The following is a 20,719-nucleotide window of genomic DNA, read 5'->3' on the forward strand; positions in this document are numbered from 1 at the left end:
TGTGTGCCCATTGCTGAGTTTGCTGCTGCAAACTTGGTAATAGTAAGAAAAAAGTAGACCTGAATCCATGCTCAGAGGCTGAAGAGTTATTAATTTTCATGCTTGCAAAGGTTTTAAAGTTTAATGAAGCTGCTCTGTTTTAAAGAGCAGAAATATTTCTGAAACTTATCTCCACTTAATTTAATATCTGAAAGTGGGATGAGAATTTTTAAAACCTTTTGTGATGTTCCCTCTAAAAAGTTATTGTCTTTAATTCCCTTCTTAAAAGGGTGGGAGGAATTTACATTTTTCAAGGCAGTTTTTCCCTTGTGGTTAGGGCTTTAGTTAGACTTTCTTCTGGCTCCCAGTGCAGTCCCAGTTTGGTCACCCCCACGCTGGCTATCTCCCCTGCCCACTCCTAAAACACCCCTGCTGAGCCTCTGCCTTAGTCTGTCCTTCATGTTGGTCTGGATGTCCTTGAGAAGGTGCCCGTGGTGCCAGTCCTGGGGATCTGTGGAGCCCAGAGCAGTCACTGCCCCCAGCACAGCCCAGTCCATTACCTGCAGATCCATAATTCCTGCTTAAATCCCCTTGGGAAGTATCAGCCCTCTCCCATGACAATGAGCTCCTCTCTGGGCAGGTGTCACCGGGGTGCTGAGGGGGATGTCCCACCTCCCCGTCCCTTTTTGGGGCAGGGGTGTGGTGGTGGTGCAGAGGTCTCACCGCTCTTTGGGGAGTGTGGTGCTGTGGGGGGGTTCCCTGTCCCACCCGTGTCACCTTTGTCCCCTGATGTCCCGCAGGGCCTGGCCGGGGCGCGCCGGTCGGTGATCGGGGACAGCCCTCAGCTGCTGACACACTACTACGATGACGCCAGGACCATGTACGAGGTCTTCAGGAGGGGATTCAGCATCTCTGGTGAGAGCACGGTGGTGAGGAGGCCTGGGGGCAGAGGGGGGGACCAGGTGATGCAGGTGTCCTTACCCATCAGTTGATGGCACCATCAGAAAGCTCTCAAACACTCCTGAGACATCGAGTCCCACTCCAAAAAGCCACGATGATTCTTCCCTGCTCTATCATAACCATTTTTGTGTCTGCTGTTTATGATGTCATGCCTCATTGGACACAACAATTTCATGGTCAGATTATTATTTTTGATACCACCAAAAACCTCAGTGGAATTGCACCTGTTCCACCCCACAGGACAGGGGTGAATAAATGACTCAGTAGGTGTATGGAGGAAAGGGTCTTGTGCAGGTAGGTACAGTCAGCAAATTATTTAAACTTTTCAAATCTTCATCCTGTCACACAGTGCTGCGTGTTGTTTTTACTCCTCCAGAGTAGGCTGGGCTAAAAATAGCAGTTTTCACTTTGAACTGTTTTAATCAAAAGGCAGTGCAAGCAGTGGGAGCTGGGGTTTGGGATGAGAGCCCTCATCAGACACTAATGCTCACATGACCTTCCCAGAAGTGTCTTCTGATGAAGCTGTTTGGGGCAAACTGCTGCTGTCCCTCCTGTAGCTCGGGGGGGGGATTAGAGCTCTTTGGGATCCCAGCAGCTCAATTTCCATCAGGTGCTCTTGTGTGTGTAATTTGCTGGAGTGAGAGGCAGCCCCCCCAGTAACTGGATTTACTGTGGGAGGGCTCTGCCACATCCCCAGAGTGTGGCACTGGGCATTAACCCCCATGACTTGTCATCTCTGCTTGTGTCTTCCAGAGAACGGCCCCTGCCTGGGGTTCAGGAAACCCAAGCAGCCCTACCAGTGGCTGTCCTACAAGGAGGTGAGCTGGAGATGACACCCTTGTCCATCCTCTCCCCCTGCCCGACAGAAGAAGGGGTGTTGGGTGCCCGTTGGTGACACACGGGCCACACCAGGGTGTAGCTCCTGAGCTGTGCGAGGGTTCCCGTGTCCCCACCCTGGCACATCCAGGTGTTGTATCGGTGTGTCAGCTTCCAGGGGCTGGCTCCATGCCATGAGCCCACTCCTGACTGCAGCACTGACACACTCTGGAGCTGTGGGGCATCGCCAGCCAGACATCAGCTGCTAGTCAACTAATGATGGCTCCTGATAAGATAAAAATTGCACTTTTCCATAGCAAATATGATAATTTGAGAGCCTCCCTGTATAACTCTTCACTTAGTTTGGTATTGCTTATATTCCTCTTCTTTAATGTATTTTTTCCTATCCAAATTCCAGGTGGCTGAAAGAGCAGAAGCTCTGGGTTCAGGCCTTCTGCAGCAGGGCTGCAAGCCATCCACAAAGCAGTTCATTGGGGTCTTTGCTCAAAACCGTCCAGAGGTGAGATTTTAAGTTCACCTTGATGTTGTATTAATAATGTTCCTGACTTGTCAGCTTGTTCTCAGTGTGTTAAATCTGCTCCCACGGCCCCTTCTCACCTCTGTGCTTCCCTGCCCTCCTGCAGTGGATCATCTCTGAGCTGGCTTGCTACACCTACTCCATGGTGGTGGTTCCCCTCTATGACACTTTGGGTCCTGGAGCCATTCGGTACATTGTCAACACAGGTAACACCAAAATTGATGTAATCTTCTCAGAAATCAGTTTTGTTGCTCAGAATGGGTCATTTTCTGCTTCTAAAAGACAGGGGAATGTGGAATCCTAGAACGGTTTGGGTTGGAAGGGACCTTAAAGCTCACCTAGTTCCAACCCCCCTGCCATGGGCAGGGACACCTTCCACTGTCCCAGGTTACTCCAAGCCCCGTCCAACCTGGCTTTGAACACTTTGAACACTCCCAGGGATGGGGCATTGTGACTCTCTGAGTGCCCTGAAGTCACTCAGAGAGGTTCCTGGGGAGCCGTGTGTCCCCATGCTGGGTCAGGGCTGCCTCTGCTGTGTTTCTCACAGTCCCAGTTGTGCATAGCCATGGATAGGGCTGCTCTGGGTGTGGGAATTACTCCACAGCCACCCACTCCTGTGCTGCTTCATATTTTGCCTCCTGGATTTTATAACCCGTGTGGGGAGCAATTTTATTATTCTGAGCTGAATCCCAGAATAATCGTGGATGTCAGCTGCAGCTCTGGTATTGATTTAGGTTAGCTAAGATTGCAGTAATTTTTCAAGAGAGTGCTGGGATTTCTGATGTAGCCTGGAGTGACTATCAGAACTGATACAGCGTTAGCTGTGAGCCAGAGTCTTGCATTAAAAAGGATTTACTGCAAACAGCTTGTTTGGCTGCTCTTCTTCCAGCTGACATTTCCACGGTCATTTGTGACAAGCCTGAAAAAGCCAGGATCCTCCTGGACCACGTGGAGAGGAAGGAAACACCAGGCCTGAGCTCCATCATCCTGATGGACCCCTTTGAGAAGGAGCTGGTGGAGAGAGGGAGGCGCTGCGGGGTTCGCATCCAGACCATGCAGGAGGTGGAGGTGAGTTTGCTCTCCCTCTCTTTTAACAATTCTTTGTAATTTCTATAAAAAGACAGTAAAATATACGGGGACTTGTGAACCACGTGGCAGGTTCAGTGTCTGGAGAGCACAAAAGAGCAGCTTATGGCTGATAACACTGAGCTTGTGGCTGATAATACTGAGCTTGGTGCAGTTGCCTCTTGGTGTTGTTCCTTGTTGATGGCAGAGCCAACATTCCAGTCCTTTCTCCTCAAATACACTATCAGCTGCTATTTAGGCCTGGGAAACAGGTTGTTATTTGAGATGCTGTCCTCCTACATATAAGCCTACAGCCTCACACTTGTATGAAACACCCTGGATCCAGCTCAACCAACCCAAGCACTGCTTGAAATCCAAGGATGGCACTGCAGTTAAGGCAAGAAAGTCTGGAGAGAAGAGATGACCTAAGTGCCAGCCACGAATTTTTCTGCTCTAGCTCACACTCTCCCTTAATGGTTTGCAGATGATTAGCAAGTGGGTTACACTGCAGGAATTAAAGTGAAAGTCACTTCTGTTACTTTAATCTCTTCCAGGACCGTGGCCGTGAGAGTCGACATGTGCCTGTGGTGAGTCTTGGCATGTTGCTTTTGCCACTTCCAGCTGCAGCTGACAGTGTGACATTTATTGCACTGACAAAAGGGGGGACGGTTTTCTCTGGCAGAGGAAGCCTCTCCACGAGGGAAACAGTGGAGGAGCCCAGGGACTGCTGATACCATCCAATGGAGATCACAGAATCATTGAATGGTTTGGTTGGAAGGCACCTTAAAGTTCATCTCATTCCACCCCCTGCCCAGGGCAGGGACACCTCCCACCAGCCCAGGTTGCTCCAAGCCCCATCCAACCTGGCCTTGGACACTTCCAGGGATGGGGTAGCCACAGCTTCTCTGGGCAACCTGTGCCCACCCTCCCAGGGAAGGATGGACAGTATTTGCTTCATCCCTGTTGAACATTTAATGGGACAGCAGTGAAATGCTGTGGTTAAGTCACTCGAATTCCAGTAGTTACCCAGGGTGGCACTGGGGGAATGTCTCTGCACCCTTTGCTTTCTGCTGGGGTTTCTGTAGCTCAGAAACACTCCTTGGCAGTATTTAGCTGGGATATTTTTGGAAAATTGCTGTGATATTTTTCACTGGCTGCTCATACTCGTGCAAAACTCTCAAAAACAGCTTCTGATGTTCAAGCTTTTTATTTAGTCACTCATGACCCAAAATAGCACACACATGAGGTGGTGCTGAGAATACAGAGATGCTGCTGGAAATGGGAGCAATCAGCAGCTTTGGAATCTTGTTCCCTGTTGTGGAGTTGTTTCCAGAATTATCTGGAAATCAGTAAATTGTCTCAAGTTTTCCCACACACCTACAGGTATAGATGATGTCTTTGCAAATACTAATGGCAAGGCAAGTATTCCCTCAGTCTTCTTACCCTAAAGCATGTCCTTAGTGCAGCTGGAGCAAAGCACAAGGAATAGAGTTTGCATCAACTGAAGAAACCTGATAAAAAGAGTTTTATGATGGTCTGAGGGGACAGAAAGGTTTTTATGGCAAAGCTAAAACATAATTGGTTTAGTCTTTAGGTTTACACAATGGCAACAGTCTCTCCTGTTAACCCTTCTGCATTTGATTAATGTGATTTTCTTATTCTCCTTGTGTATTTCCAGCCTCCTCGACCGGAAGATCTATCAATTGTCTGTTTTACCAGTGGCACTACAGGTAAAAGAGGCATTTAAATCTTGAAATGTTAGAATATATTATGAAATTATTCATTAATCCCATTTCAATATATGCAAACTTGCTGTTATACTGACATGGCAATGATATTTCTATGCACTTTAAATATTTTAGAATATATATATGTATATACATTTCTGTAGATTGCAAATTAAAAATAACATTTTTCTTTTTCACTTGAATTCTCTGACATACACTTTGCCAGTGCAATTTTCCAGTTATCTGGGAACCTGCCCATGTTTCTGCTTCCCCTTTTACAGTGTAGTTGTGAAGCACTTGGTTGATTTGTATTTATCTTCTGCTGATGTTTAAAAAAACCCCCAACCTAAAACACTGAAATGTGGTTCCACAGCTTCCCATTTTCTGTATCCTAAGCACACTGATGTCCTCAGCCTCACCAAGGTCCTTGTCACCTCTGTCTCCTCTGCTGGTGTGTTGCCCATGTCCCTGGGCTGGCCCTGGGGCACCACGTGCTGGGGAGGTCGGGGCTGAGCCTGGGCAGCCCTGGGTGCTGGTACCCATGTGCCACTGGCCTCCTTTGCTTGGGGATGAGCAGCATCATTTTCCTGCCTGTTTGCAGCAGAGGCAGTGCTTTCTCCTCTCTCCAGACCCTGGTTTTCATCAGCTTGCAGGAATTTCCTGCTCTTGAGAACTCAACCCCTGTAACGTCTCCCTAAAAGCTGCACAGGGTGATGCACGAGACATCACTGCTTGGGAAGCTGCCTTTGCACTTCCCATGCTCCAGGGACTGCTGGAGCAGCTCTTCCACGTTCACCTGTGCTCTCAGGATTGTCTAATGCTTGGTCCTACCCCAAAGCATCCTCGGTTTGGCCTCAGCCCCTTTAGGCCAGAGAAGATGCTGGAGCTGCTGGTGCTGCCCAGCCTGTGGGTCAGGCTGGGCACGAGGGGACACCTTCATCTTCCACCCCCCAGAGAAGACCTGTGCTGCAGACCAGGTAGGCAACTGCTTTATCAACCCCAGGTACAAACTCAAGGTGTATTAAAAGGGTTTGGGTATTTTACTTTTGTACATCACTGTTAGTTTTGGGATCTGCACTTCAGAGTTCCCAGGGCAGAGCACGGAGGGAAAGGAGCCTGTGACTCTGCTGTGTCCCAGCACTGGGAATTCCTAAATGGGAAAGACTCAAGTCAGTGCAGGACATGGATATCACAGCCATGTACAGGGTCAGTGCAGAGGGGCTGGGCACAGCTGGGACCTGCAGGAAGATGAAGGAGCCATGCCATGGATACAGCAGGGCACAGAGTGTTTGTGTGCATTCTCAAGTGCAGAGTGACTAATTTGTCAAGCCACATTTTTGTTGATATTTTTATTTCTAAATAAGCAATTCTGCATAGAAAAGGGGGTTTTTTAACTTTCTTTTCCTATTTGCAAATGCAGTCATGGGCCAGCTTCTGATTTTGTGTTTTTCTTAGAAAAATGCCCGAGGTTACAGAATTAGGACAACCAGGGAGCTCATTTCCTTTCTCCCATCCAAACCAGAGATTTCAAATTCTGCAAACCTCTCAAATTGAACTCTCTCAGAGCAATGCTTTGTGACCCACCCTGCTAGTGCAGGACTTTGCACACCGCTCTCTGGCTTTTCCAGAGTTTGCATCAACACTCTGGTCTTTTTTCTACATTGTATTAGTTTTGATGTAAAAGGCTTGGAGTTCTGTATAGCCCGTCATTTTTAATGACCAGATTTAGAATTTTCTTCCAAAGAATATGTTCTCTGGGGCTTTTTCAATTCTGAAGGGCTCTAAGTATTTTTAGTATAGTGTGAAAAAAAAAATCTCTTCTGTAGAATTTGTAACCTGAAAATGGTAAAATTGGAAACAATTCCCCAAAGTAGACTTTAATGTTTGCTTTTCTTTGATAGGACCAGATGTCCCAACGCCTCCCCAGGGAGAAGGGAGAGTCTGAGGTTGTTGAGCTCCGATGACAAGACCAGCTTTCATGGTTGTGCCAAGAAACCATCAGCACTTGGAAATGGGCCAAAGGCACACAGATGTCCCCAAACCATCAGGATAAAATTTTTCATGCTGGCTACTCCAGAGGAGTCAGCTGTCATTCCCTCAAGGATCCACCCGTAACCAGTTGGATAAAAATGACTTCCCAGCGGTTTCTCCCAGCCTGGCAGTGCCTGTTCCTGTCTGCCAGAGCTCCCGGGCCGAGGAAAGTGCTTGCATCCCAAAACACTGATGGATCACACCTCTGAGTTAGTGCTGGAGCTGCTACTTGAAAGACCCCTTTAGCAATGTGGGAAAGGTTCTATTGCTAATGAGAACTGTCAAACCCTGGCACCAAGATAAGGAGGACCTGACGTTCCCGGGCTATCAATGGTTGGGATCACAGGGCATCTGTTCCGTAACAGGAGACTCACTGGGTCTGTCTTTCTGAGGAAATTCAAACAAGAGCAGCATTACAGACTTGGCATTGATTTTTTTAAAATAGAACAGCAACATGACTGCCAACCTTCTTCTCTCAAAGTGGCAGTTCTGGGAAAGGGCTCACAGAAAGGGGCACCTGATTTGCTGGGTTAACTCTTAGAACAGAACTACTGAGGAAGGTCAGAATTTACAGGAGTCCCCCAGCCCAAGAAAGCTGCAGCTGCCCTGTGGCAGCGTGGTTTGTTCTGGATTTCTCCCGATGAAGGCTCTCCTGGCTCCAACACTGCTGCTCTGCTCCGACACCGTTATCCCACAACCTGAGCAGGAGGGACCCAGGGAAGGAGCCAGGATGTTCACTCTGCTTCCAGGCGTGGCAGGGTGGCTTAAACAGAGGTACTGAACTGCATTCAAGTCAGAGGTGGAGCAAGTAAATGAGTCTGAGATCTGAGAAATCTTCCCATAGAATCACAGACTGGTTTGGTTTGGAAGAGACCTTAAAGCACATCTTGTTCCAACCATGGGCAGGGACAGCTTCCACTGGATCACAATGCTCCAAGCCCTGTCCAACCTGGCCTTGAATACTTGAAATCTTCAAAAAAAACCAAACAACTGAAGAGCTTTGTCAAGGTGCAGGGACCAACTCTGCTGTAGGTATAGCTGGAGGGCACAGTTTTGAGTTTCCAAACCAGTACTCAGCACATCCTCTCTGAGCTGTGGGAGCTGTGGGAGCTGCAAGGGCTGCGCACGCGTGTCTGGCTGGACTCAGCTGGAATAACACAAACAATTTCTGGGCTGTGATGTGTATTTACAACTGACACTGGTTTGTGGAGTTTTCTTGAAGTCTGGATCCATGTGTGCACCCAGCTGTGACAATAACCTGCCAGGTTGAGCTGGCACCCACCAGCCCGTTGGTCCAGCACATCAGGGCAGGAGCAGTTGTGGCTGGCAGAGCTGTCAGCCCCAGCTTCACTCCTGAGCCTTGGATGAGGATGAATGTCAGCGACACCAAACCAGCCTCCTGTGCACCGTGTTCATCTGCAAGTGTTTGGGACTGAATTACTCGAGGCACATGGAACAGCAGATATGGATTTTCAGTGGAATATATTGTGTTAAAAATATATCCCTCTCTGGTGCAATAAATGTGTGCAGCAATTGCTCCTGCCGTTTGGGCCTGCCTTTAATTAGTTGTGAGGTTGAGTAGGAGCGATGTTGGTGACACTGGCAGGGCACAGGGCTCAGTGCTGTGTGTGCCCGTGCCCACCCCGGAGGGCTCCCAGCCTGCAAAATGCCTCTGAAGTGAGAGGATTAAACATCTTTTCCTGTGCTGAAACATATTCACAAAGCACCTGTGCCCCTTCTAATCCGAGGAAGGCAGGATGAAATTCTGGCTGATTTGCCATTTAGCTCCGTTACCTGTAGGAGCTTTGCCAGGCTGCCTGTGCCCCCCGTGCTGGGCCCCGCAGGGCACAGCTCCTCCCATGTGCTGCTACGTGGCACTGGTGTGATTGAATTAAAACAATCTGCTTAAAAACCTGCTGGAGAGAGAGAGAGGCTGGGCCTGTAATCTTTATTCGAGCTGAGCTACACCTTCTTTTCAGAAATAAACCCTTGGAGGGTGATGAAAAGGGACAGTGCTGTGACAGGAGGACGTGCAGAGCTCTCCGTGCCACTGGTCTGTGTGCCTGGAGGTTCCAGCCTCTGTGTTTGCTGCTTAACAAACCCTGTATTTTGGCGTCTAAACAGATCTGAGATGCAAGGGGTGGCCAGCTGAGAAAAGAGGGTGAGAAAGCAAATATTGGTCGTGCAGAGTTGCCCACCAGTGGTGGGTGAAACACTGCAGGGGCAGTACCCAGCTCCGGGGCTTTGCTGGCTCCCTAATGGATTTAGGGCTGTCTCCAAAACATTTCTCCTCTGCTGCTGACACTATTAATGACTTCCTTTAATTGCAGCCTCATAGAGTCTTTTTGTTTTCTGCATTGTTCAGGTTATCTAGAGTACTGGCTGAGTAAGACTGTAAGAGCCTTTTAAATGATGTTTCTTGGTGTTCAATATCATTCTTAGTCAAAATCTGGATGAAATAAATCCTCCCTGGAGAGGCTGGAGCAGCCAGCCTGGTCTGATGCCTGTGCTTATCAAGCGGCTCCATATGAGCACTCAGAAATGGCAGTTGGGTTATTTCTGCTGGAAACTGTTGTCCAGAGTCTCCAACAGAAATATTTGTGTTTACAGTATCATTTCATTAAAGTTTGAGTATTGCAGTAAGTGCTTTAGGTGCATGTTACTGCAGAGAAATGATGGTGAAGATTACGTAAGTTTTAAAATTCAAGAAGAGAACTTAATATTTTAACTATTTCTTGTTTCTTTTTTTTTAATTTTTTTTTTTTGATGTTAAATTTTCAAAAGTTCCCTTCTGGCTCATGGTTTAAACTCCCTCTCTGTTTCCTTGCAGGGAACCCCAAAGGTGCTATGCTGACCCATGGGAATGTGGTGGCGGATTTTTCAGGCTTTTTGAAAGTGACGGAGGTGAATACCCTGAGCTAGAGAACATTGCCATGTGCACGGTGTGGGGGTTAAGCTGGGGCCCTGCACGGGCTGCAAATCCACTCTTGCAGATTAGAGGTGAAATTTCTCCTGCTCAGAGGGCCAAATCCATGGGAATGGGAGCGAGGCTGAGCCTACAGCACCAGAGGGCATTAAATCCCCTTTCCAGCCCTGGCTCCCAGGCTCTGTAGGGCACAAATTGCTGAGAAGCAATACTGACTCCTGTAAATCAATTAATTAACTCATTTTGAAGAATTAGGAGAGCAGACAAGTCCTGTACAGTTGCAACTGGTGCTTGAGGAGGAGTTCAGGGTGCAGTTGTGCTCTTTGTGTCCCATTGTGCCCCACAACGTCCTCATTGATTTGAAAGCTCTCTGCATACCAAGTGGGTGTGTGTATATATTAATATATAGAAGAACATACATACTTTTTAACAAGAATGGTTAATTTCATTGATATTCCAGTGTATCTCAGTTTCTGTCATACATGTTTCTAAAAAAGCATAGTACTGGCCAAGTGCCTTTATAATATGTTTCACACGGTGTGTAAACTTGTGTTTAGAAACACTGTAGGGAGCAGAATCACTTTATCACAACATAGTAAGGATTAACAGCTTAAATAGAACAAGTATAAATAATCTAATTTTTGGTAGCAAACAAGCAATTCTATAAAGTCATGATATGCACATTGGATGGACAGTTGGTTGCCTCGTACCCCTCGCTGGTCTTATTGTTGAGGTTGAAATTACTGCAGTCTTATTACCTTAATCCTTGAACTTTCTGAGGTTTCCTGGTGTAAAGAAACTCGGACATGTGATGTGAGAAATGCCACTGAGCTCCCGTGTCCCAGTCCTTGCAGGGCTGTGGCTCCAGCCATGGGCAGTGGGAAGGGCCAGGGCAGTGTTTTGCTGCAGGAGCCCTCGGGCTCTCGGTGGCCTCAGAGGCACAAATGAAAGCTGAGGTGTGGGGAGGTCTGAGCTCCAAAGGGCAGCAACGTTTATTTTGGAAGAGACCTCATTTAGAGCTGAGGGAACTTGGCATCTTTCAAGACTGGCCCATAAAAATGGATTTAGTGTTTGCTGACTGCAGTGGGACTCCTTGATTCGTCTCAAAGGTATCAGATTGAGAGCAGAGTCTGGTGTAAGTGGTTGTGAATTTGAGAGCTCCAGTCACCAGAGTACTGCAGGCAGGGGGAAAGGTCTGTAGCTGATCCCCAAGATTTGGCCAGTGTCTGACCACAGTAATGAAATTCAGCAAAGTGCAAAACACTTGAAAAGAGTATAAATTAGTGAAATAAAATGAGAAGTCCTGTAGAGTTGCTGTTTACATACTCTCATGCCAGTTTTACTTAGATCAGTGATTTTTAGAAATTGAGCATATTTTGAAGTGAGCCCAGAGCTTCATTATAAGGTTGGTCTCAAATGCCAAGAGGCTGTTTTAATTTTTACAGTTAACTGGACAACTGTGCCAACTTTGAAATACCATTCAATGTCATCATTTTGGTCTGATTTAAAACCAAATTATTTTGTCTGGGCCTTTAAAGCAGTACATAAAAACCCTGGTGATGTTAAAGGTTTTGCATTACTGTGCTTGCAAAAAATGAGGCCAAACTGTAATAACATATAAATAGGTCTGCAGGCCCTAATGGCTTCATTCAGACTGACAGACAAAATAATATGTAATGGGATGCTGAAAACACCCACGTGGTCAGTGTTGTTTGACTTCAGGAGGTGATGGTTGGGAGGCCATACCCAAATCTGACCAGCCCAGATTTAACTTCAATAAAATATCCCCTGAGGGAGGAACTCCTGTGCCTGCATCCACCATATCCCAGCTCATGGGTTATCGGTTCCACCCGAGCAGTGGAGATGCAGAGTGGGTATAAACTGTTACTACTGTGACCTGATAGATTTTTATACCCATTTTCCACTAACCACTGGCCTTGGTGCAAATTATTAGGTAGTCAACCTTTCAGGTTTTGTAATCCATAATAGTATAGCAGGCCTTACCCTAGGAAATGCAGGTAGAAAAGCTATTTTCTTTTGGGGCATGGGTTAGGTAAGGCTCTTGGAGCCTTTGTTTATTCCAGCTTGCAGGAGAGAGTTAAAAACTTGGCAAACTGAAGACTGGTCAGTTATTTTCTTAATAATTTGCCCAACTTTCTCTTTCCCCACTGTGCCTGTCTGTGGGACAGTGACAATGCCCTTAAAATCACATTTCAATCACTTAAAATGATGAGAAATGCTAACAGAAGTCAATAATTTTTGCAGCTAAAAATGAAATCATTTGTTTTCCCAACATACTCTGATTCAAATCAATGAATAACCAAAGGAAAAGCAAAAAAAAAAAAAAAAAAAATCTATAACTTTGACTCCAGTACCACTGTGACTCTCAGATGGGCTCTGTGCAATGTGGGAAAGCCCTGACGGTGTCCGGGAGGCTCCTGCAGGTTGGCACAGGGATCCTGGGGGCTCCTGCAGGTTGGCACAGGGATCCTGGAGGCTCCTGCAGGTTTGCTCCTGGATCCTGCTGTTGTGCACCCAGCTGAGAGCACAGATGGGGGGCTCAGCACCTCCTGAGAGAGAGCAGTGAACACAGCCTGGGTTCTCTGCCAGGGTGAGCCTCCATTCCCAGATTCCCATCTGCCTTTGCTGTGGAGGCCTCTCCATGCCCTGTGTGTGCATCTCTCTGCTCCTCCTGCTAACCCAGCTCCATGACGCTGTGGCTTTAACGCTTCCCTGTGTCCGCCGCTCCCTCCTCTCTTGACAGTCTTTACCCTTTTGCTCCTCTGGTGCCATTTTTCTCTTTATTGTTTTATGACTTTCTTGTTGTCTTCCTGTCAGTGTTTCTTTCCTTTCTGTCTCCCATGCCCTCCACCTGCAGAAAGTGATCTTTCCGAGACAGGACGATGTGCTCATCTCCTTCCTGCCTCTGGCTCACATGTTTGAAAGAGTTATACAGGTAAGAAACCTGCCTGAACTGACGAGGCCTCGTGGGGCTCCTTGTGTTTTCTTCCAGAGTCAGTGGTCTCCTACTTGTGAGGATGTACACATTTCCTATTTGCCTTTAGCACACATGTTTGAGAGAATGGTACAGGTAAGGTCCTGGTGTCAGTGGAAATCGTCTTTTTTCCACGCCAAAAAAGAAAAAAATTAAATGAATAAAATACTAAATAACCAGTCATACCTTGTAGAACTAAAAAAGCTTGTACTCCAGAAGTGCCACATGCATAACACCAGGGCCCAGCTGCAGTCTCAGTGCCATGGCTGTGAGTCCAGAGCTATTCCAGGAGAGTTTCCCAAGTTTTCCAGCTTACACTTGGCTCAGAGATTGGAAAACAGCCCTTCAGCAACGAGCTACCTGCTTGTTCAGCTCATGGCTACTGCTGCCTGTGCAGGTTGGGGGGCAGCTTTTCTAAGCACTCCAGGATGACCTTTCATGGGGGTCAAGATAATTTTATGCCATTTTCTACATCAGCTAAAATTGTTTTATTGCATAAATAACCAGATCTGCAAAAAAACCCACCCCAGTTTGGCTACACTGCAGAAGAGGAAACTGAGGTCATGGTGTGAGACACGTGATGCTCCTGGCAGGGCAGGGTGCTGTGGGCACCACTGGAGCCAGTGTCCCCTGGGAAGGGTGGCTGCACAGGCTCGTGCCAGCCAGCAGAACTGACTCCAGTGTCTTTCTGAAAAAAAAAAAAAAAGGTGATAATTTGTGCTGCAATTGGTGTGTTGGGCAAGTCAGGTTAGGCAACCACATCAGGTCTGCTGGCCTGAGAAGCTGCAAGCTCAGAACTGATCCAGTATGTGAAGAGTGGATCTGGATCCAGTTGCAGCTCTGTACTTTCTCAGGGAGGACTGTTTCAGGCTGAAAGCATATTTTTTGAGTCAGACAAGCGTCTTAATGTAAACCTCCCACTTCTTGGTAACATCTGTGCCAGAAATAATATATTTCTGCCCTGTTAAAAACCTCACAAATTGGAAGTGAAAGCCCATGAAAGATTTGGAGAATTACAGCACAGCCTTTCTCCACTTGCAAGGCAAGTTGGTCAGTGTGCCAGCACTGTTTGGGCAAATGGCTTTGCCAGCAAACAAGAATGTAATTATTCAGAAGTCATCTGATGGGGGGTGGGAAGAAATTAAAAACATTTGAAATGCCCTCGTTTCACAGGATGTTGCTGTACTGAAAGGGACAGCCTCCAAAGGATGTTGAGGTTTATCCTCCCTGCTGAAAATGCTCATTAATGCAAAGATTTTTTTCAAAAGGGCTGAAAAGTAATTTTCAAAAACATTCTGAACAGCAAGCACTGTGTCAGCATCCCTAGTTTTAGCCACCATTATTAGTTCCTGGAATTTACAGTTAAAATCATACAGATACATTCTTTAAAGATAAAAACTTCTAGTTGTTATTTTTAATTCCCACTGAGCGCACTGACATTTTTTTTTTAAATCCATGTGCAGTGTAAAGCACAGATTCAGCAGTGTGATGTTTATTAAACCCACATCACATGTATAAAATTCCTGTGGTTTCAGCTGATGGAGACAGTCTAACTGCCTGACAGAGCAGTGAGAGTGCTCAGGTTAATATCACAGGGTTTTAGGAGCAGCACAAAAATACTTGGGTGTCTCTTAAGGAATTTTCAACTGGTTTAGTTGTTTGGGGGAGACAAGCCCACCGAAGGGAGCTGAAGTTCTCAGTCTGCTCAGGAAGGCTGAGCTCAGCCCTGGCATGGTGGGTGCTTGCTAAGGATGCCTTCTCCTCCTTGCACTCTAAAAGCAGGGTAGTGGTGCCAGTCTCCAAATGTTCTTTGGTGATAAAATGCCAGTTTTAACGAGTCCATGACTGGTCCTCTGCAGGATTACTGGTTACCAGTTACCCCCCTGCCCCATCCCACACATCCAGCTCCATTCTGGTCCAATTAAAGCACCCTGCTTCCTTTCCAAGTACAAAACTTCTGGATTTGTAGCTGCTGTACAAGTCAAGCACCTTCTGTGAAGTGGGCTTCTCTTTCTGGGTACAGGATCAGGCACTGTATTGCTAACGTAGTCTGTACTGTTGTATTTAAACAAAACTAAAGTATTAACCTCTAAAAATCGGCTGCTGCTCAGTGTTTGACGATGTTTCTTAGTGTACATTTCTGTATTGACAATTGGTCCTCGTGCTGTGAGCTGCTGTGGGAGGGCTGGGGGACTTCTGATCTAGAATCTGACCACAACTGGGACTTCTCCATCCCTGTATGCACGGGATGGAGGGAAAGCTTTGATTCCTTGCTCTTCCAGAACAAGTGGCAAATTTGGTGGATGCTGAATTGCCAGTACTGAAAAGTGCCCAGAACCATCCAAATATTTCTGTTCAGTGCAAAAGTCATTGTTACTTCTCCGTGTATTTCTGAAGCCCCGTTTTTGCTGTACTGGAGAGCAGAATTTCAAGAAGGGAGGGATGTGCTTGGGAGGGATGCTGTGCTGTGGGAAGTGAAAGCAGGGAGGCTCCATGTGTCCCTTTTCCTCCCCCTCAGTCTGTAGTGTACTGCCACGGAGGGCGGATCGGGTTCTTCCAGGGGGACATCCGTCTCCTGTCCGACGACATGAAGGCCCTGCGTCCCACCATCTTCCCCGTCGTGCCGCGCCTGCTCAACAGGATGTACGACAAGGTGAGTCTGTTGGGTGGGCTCTTCTTGGAGGAATGAAGTGTAATGTCCCTTCAGTACAGTACTTATGTGGAAGAATTCCCTTAGTCATGGAGTTTTCCCAAGCAGATTTCACTATTTCTGCCCTCCTGCAAACACATTCTTCATGCTGTGTAAACGACACAGCTCCTCCACTCTGAGTCTGAATTATGATGATTTACACAGGCTCCAGACACAGCTGTGTGAATATGAAATCCCTCTCTTTTAGCCTCTTACCCTGTTCTCACTGAGCTTACCAGTGACATTTCTAGACACAGGGGATTTGTTCATCACAGAAACATCAGTCAAACCTGACTGCACAAGGACTTCTTGTGCCCTTCAACCAGTTTTGCAACTTGAATTTCTCTTTCTGGTGGCAACTTCAAAAAGCCTATGAGGATTTAGGCAGTGTAAATATGAGGGTGGCTTTTGGATTTAGAAATCCTTAAAACTGAGGTAAAGGTATTGCAAGGTATTTAAGATAGGCACGTCTGGTCATCACGCTAAATCTGTTTGACGAGCTGGGAATATTTATTCCTCAGAAGACTTATCCTCTAAAGACGAGCTTAAGCACAAGCTACCAATTTAATTTTTCCCCAAGGTCAGGACTGTCGGGTCAGGGGGTCTGGTGCCTCATTAGAGGGATGGGCACTGAGGATTTCTTGTTTGTTGAGGTGTAGTTTGTGCTGGTGCCTGATTAAGCTAAGGTAAGTGCAGCCCCATCACAGCACCAGGCAGCACTAAGACCGGCTCCAGTGTTCACGTTGCTCATTCCCTGTTGTTTAAATTGCATGACTTCACTGAATCCTATCATGGAAATCATATAGAAATAGCAGCCCTCTCAGTCTAGTCAAAACCTGCACCACCATCCTGCCTTTTTTCCCCAAAGGAACAGCACATACAACAGGGAATGAAGCGAAACACTCCGGTCCTTCTCCCCCCACTAACAAAGCCCCGGGGTACCCTTGTTCAGCTGTGCTGCAAATGCAGCTGTACCCCTGGCTGGGTGGCTGCAATGGGCAGAACAGGTATTGATGGGCTCTCTCACCCCATGCTCCTGCAGATCTTCAGCCAGGCTGACACGTCCCTCAAGCGCTGGATCCTGGAATTTGCTGCCAGACGGAAAAAGGCGGAAGTTCGAAACGGCATCATCAGGAATGACAGTTTGTGGGATAAACTTTTCTTTAATAAAATACAGGTAAGTGATTAAAGAAGTGAGTCTGAAGTCAAAGAACTGTTGTTTCTTCTAGCAGTGACTGGTTTTCTGCCAGGGAACATTAAGATATTAGGAAAAATTTCCTCACAGGAAGGGTTTTCAAGCATTGAACGCTGCCCAGGGCAGTGGTGGAGTCACCATCCCTGAAAGTGTTCAGAAAATGTGTGGATGTGGCACTTGAGGACATGGTTTAGTAGTGATGGTGCTGGGTTGACAGTTGGACTTAATGATCTCAGAGGTCTTTTCCAACCTTAGCAATTCTATGATTCTGTGATTCCCTGAAGTCAGTGTGGTCCATGTGCCTGGTGATGAACTTTGGGCAATTGCTACTCACCAGCAAAGAGCAGACTGGAAAATTGAACAGAAGAAGGAAACAGAACACAGTTTGTTGTTCCATGAAGTTTCCCCACGTGTTTTTATTTATGTTTTCGTTTTTAAACACCATGCACCATGTCAATATTTCAGTTCTCTTAGGGATAGCTTTCCAGAGGGGAATGGAGAAACATAAGGCAGACCAAGATGGCTTTTGCCACATCCCTCTTTAGCAGCACCAGGAAATCACTTATTTATGGAATAGTGCCAAAATCTTTTGCAGCTCTCAGATCCAAGCTGTGCCCCTGCTCAGGCTCCACGGAGGGATGTGATGCTGTGTGGAGGCACTTCCCTCTGCCAGGTGAAGTTGCCCAGAAGAAGGATCACAGCTTCTGACACCAGGGCAGCTGTCACCCCCTTTGTTGCTCAGGTGCTCTGCCTTGGGGGCACAGGTCACCCACCCCAGGCTCTGCCCATGCCTGTGGTGAATGGTTTCTCCCCAGTGACAGGCAGGGAGAGGATTATGTCAAATCTATTCCAGGAATGAAATTCAGGAAGGTCATAAAGATCAGAGATGTTGCTCCAAAGTTTCCTGCAAATTCTCTACAGATAGGATTAGATTTAGGGTTGTGTTTCAGTTGGGCATATTCAAATCTGGGGTTTTTTCCTAGGAAAACAAGAATAAGGGTGTAAAGCAAAACGCACACAAGAGTCATAGTTTAGCAAGAGAGGAAAGAAATCAGAATGCCCTGCTGTGTGCCACACGTCTCAGTTAAAAAAAAAAAAAGTTAAATTGCCTTTAAACCAGGTCTTTTGGGCTCTGTACTACTCCAGGAGGCTCTGATTGCTTCATTTTTTAATTGGATAACTTATATGGAGACATGCCACTTTATTTTTAACTAAAGAAACTGCCTGTACTTGTGGTCTGTGGATTAGTTGTCCTCAGTGTGCAAAGATAGCAGAGTTCACCCAGCCAGGAGCAAGCCAGGCTGCATATTGATGCAGGGGCTGGCGAGACGGGCAGGCTCAGTCAGCAGTTGTTTGCTTTTGTGCTGGGTTTTCTTTTTCACTTTTAGAATAAGGAAAAGGAAATGAAGGGGGAGGAGAAAGAAGTAAAATGGGACACAGGAATTGATGTAATACCCTCCAGAAATATTTGAAGGTCATCTGCCTTAAAAAAGGGACAGCATTATTTGAGAGGCAATTCATTAAAACCAGTGAGGTGTAAATAAGCAAAGAAAACTGGATGGGGGAAGAGTCTGCTTTTTCCCAGCAGTTCCCAGAGCCAGGTCTGCAGCCTGCCCAGGCACAGCAGCCACAGGAGCTGAGGCTGTGCAGCTTGTCCTGCCAGGGATGTGGGGACTCCTTCCTCTGCACACTGAATGGGGGTTTATCCCTGAGGAAAGCTTCAGAGCCAGTCTGTATTTCCACATCACAGAATCACAGAATCACACAATCACAGAACGGTTTGGTTGGAAGAGACCTCGAAGATCATCTCGTTCCAACCCCTGCCATGGGCAGGGAACCTTCCACGTCTGTCCTAGAGAGGGCACTTTGTGCAAGCTCTGTGTAAGCAGTGCTCACCTTGCTGCTGGTTTTGCCATCTGTAGGAGCTTCTGATGCTTTTCTTTTGCTCCCAAACAGGCGAGTCTGGGGGGCTGTGTCCGTATGATAGTGACAGGAGCTGCCCCTGCCTCTCCCACTGTCCTGGGCTTCCTCCGCGCCGCCCTCGGATGCCAGGTGGGCTCGTGGGGCTCCTCGGGGCCGTTCATCCACTGCTAGTGAGAAAACATGGGATTTGAGAGAGGAGAGGGGTTAGACCCCCAGAACTGCATTTAGGGCAGCTGTGCCAGGATGGATCCAACAGCTGCAGCAGGGCTGGGGTGGCCACAGAGCCCTCGGGGGGGCTGAGGTGGGAGCAGCAGGGAAGAGCTGCCTTCACTGTGGGCACCTCCCAGAGAAACCCCAGAGGCTCATCCCACCTGCCTCTGAGTGCTGAACTGAGTGTGGGCAATTAAATGCGTCTGTGCTGGGAACATCATTACACGAGTTTTATTCTCTATATAAATGGAGATAGATAATCTTCAGACATCAGCCTAACCCACTTAAGGTGTCCACTGCATTATTTCTCTGTGATTAGGAAGCCCGGGGCAACTGAAAGGTCTCATTCAAGAGGCTAAAGTTAGGCAGGAAAAAAAATATTTTCAAAATGTCCCACAAAAATATCTTTTTTCCCCGCTAATAAATTCCTCTTATAGAGCAGCACATTTCTTCACTCAAAGGCTGAGTGTTTACCTTGTCTTCTCAGTATTTTCAGCTCTACAGAGCCATGGTCATTTCCAGTCATGGAAATGCAATGTTGTACCCAGCAGGAGCCAGGGACAGTGTCCCTGTGGGAGATGTGCACCCGTGCATTGCAGCTGCAGGATCAGCTCCCGGGGCTGTGCCACAAGGCAGTGCTTGGGAGTTCAGCCCGTAATTGAGAAATTTTCTGTGCTCTTTTAAAGACACCCATCTCTTTGTCAGGTTTATGAAGGTTATGGCCAAACAGAGTGCACAGCTGGATGCACCTTTACAACTCCAGGTGACTGGACATCAGGTAATGATTTTCTTCCACCATTTGCAGAAATAAAAGAAATGCACATTTCTTTAGAAAATTCTGGACATCAAGGCCAGGTTGGACAGGGCTTGGAGAGACCTGGGCTAGGGGAAGGTGTTCCTGCCCATTACAGGGAGGCTGGAACAAGATGAGTTTTAAGATCCTTTCTAACCCAAACCATTCTGTGCTATTTGAAAATAGGTTCTACATCTGAAGAGGAGGTTTGGGTATTTAGTCTTAATAGTGCAAAACCTTAATTGAGGAAATTATTTCTGCACACAGACACAGCTCCTGCAAGAACACCCAGTATATCTACAACTATCCAACTGACTAATAATAAAATGCTAATTATTGTTTATAGGAGAGATGACAAATGACTTCATAACTTTGATTTCCAGGTCATGTAGGAGCCCCTTTGCCCTGTAACTTAATCAGATTGAAGGATGTGGAAGAACTGAATTATTTTGCTTCCAAAGGAGAAGGAGAGGTAGCAAATCACATTTTTATATCAAATTCTCATTAGTTAACACTGTATGAAGTAGTTATGTAGTTATAGAAGCATTTGACCTTTGTAAGGTGCATGGTTGCTGATGTGTTACATATTGCAATCAGGAAAGGAAAAAGGCAATTTAGCAACAGAGCAGCAAAGCATTAATTAAAAAGGAGCTGTGGCAGTACTTCCAGCCTGATTCCTTGAACATTTAAGACTGAATTAATTAGTTCAGCTAAATAGAGCTGAATTGCTATGGTTTCTACATTGCTGTTATTTCTATACTGCACAAAAATTCAACTTATTGAAATAACCTTGTTATTTTTAACTGCAAATCGAATGCAAATCAACTTCAAGCAAATCAGTTTTGTAAACTCTAGTTCATATTTCCATTAGC

The 20,719-nt window shown here is 46.6% G+C and overlaps 1 protein-coding gene across 5 annotated transcripts in view; it reads left to right on the top strand.

Moving 5' to 3' along the window:
- ACSL6 (acyl-CoA synthetase long chain family member 6) overlaps nt 1-20,719 on the top strand; it is a 50,680-nt gene that overhangs the window by 23,664 nt on the left and 6,297 nt on the right. For 3 of the 5 annotated variants that reach the window (XM_027747715.2, XM_027747713.2, XM_027747714.2), the window contains exons 3-16: nt 780-894; nt 1,693-1,757; nt 2,174-2,275; nt 2,400-2,499; nt 3,183-3,361; nt 3,913-3,945; nt 5,037-5,088; nt 9,947-10,020; nt 12,921-13,133; nt 15,556-15,690; nt 16,769-16,903; nt 18,878-18,973; nt 19,760-19,832; nt 20,231-20,319. In XM_027747715.2, the coding sequence (XP_027603516.1) occupies nt 780-894; nt 1,693-1,757; nt 2,174-2,275; nt 2,400-2,499; nt 3,183-3,361; nt 3,913-3,945; nt 5,037-5,088; nt 9,947-10,020; nt 12,921-13,133; nt 15,556-15,690; nt 16,769-16,903; nt 18,878-18,973; nt 19,760-19,832; nt 20,231-20,319 (1,461 nt within the window). The remainder of the gene's footprint in view (nt 1-779; nt 895-1,692; nt 1,758-2,173; nt 2,276-2,399; nt 2,500-3,182; nt 3,362-3,912; nt 3,946-5,036; nt 5,089-9,946; nt 10,021-12,920; nt 13,134-15,555; nt 15,691-16,768; nt 16,904-18,877; nt 18,974-19,759; nt 19,833-20,230; nt 20,320-20,719) is intronic. The other 2 variants (XM_027747716.2, XM_027747717.2) reach the window with 2 other exon arrangements.

This window comes from Pipra filicauda, unplaced genomic scaffold (assembly GCF_003945595.2).
Source record: "Pipra filicauda isolate LSUMZ 115617 unplaced genomic scaffold, ASM394559v2 scaffold89_size2521313_pilon, whole genome shotgun sequence".
Classification (NCBI taxonomy): domain Eukaryota; kingdom Metazoa; phylum Chordata; class Aves; order Passeriformes; family Pipridae; genus Pipra; species Pipra filicauda.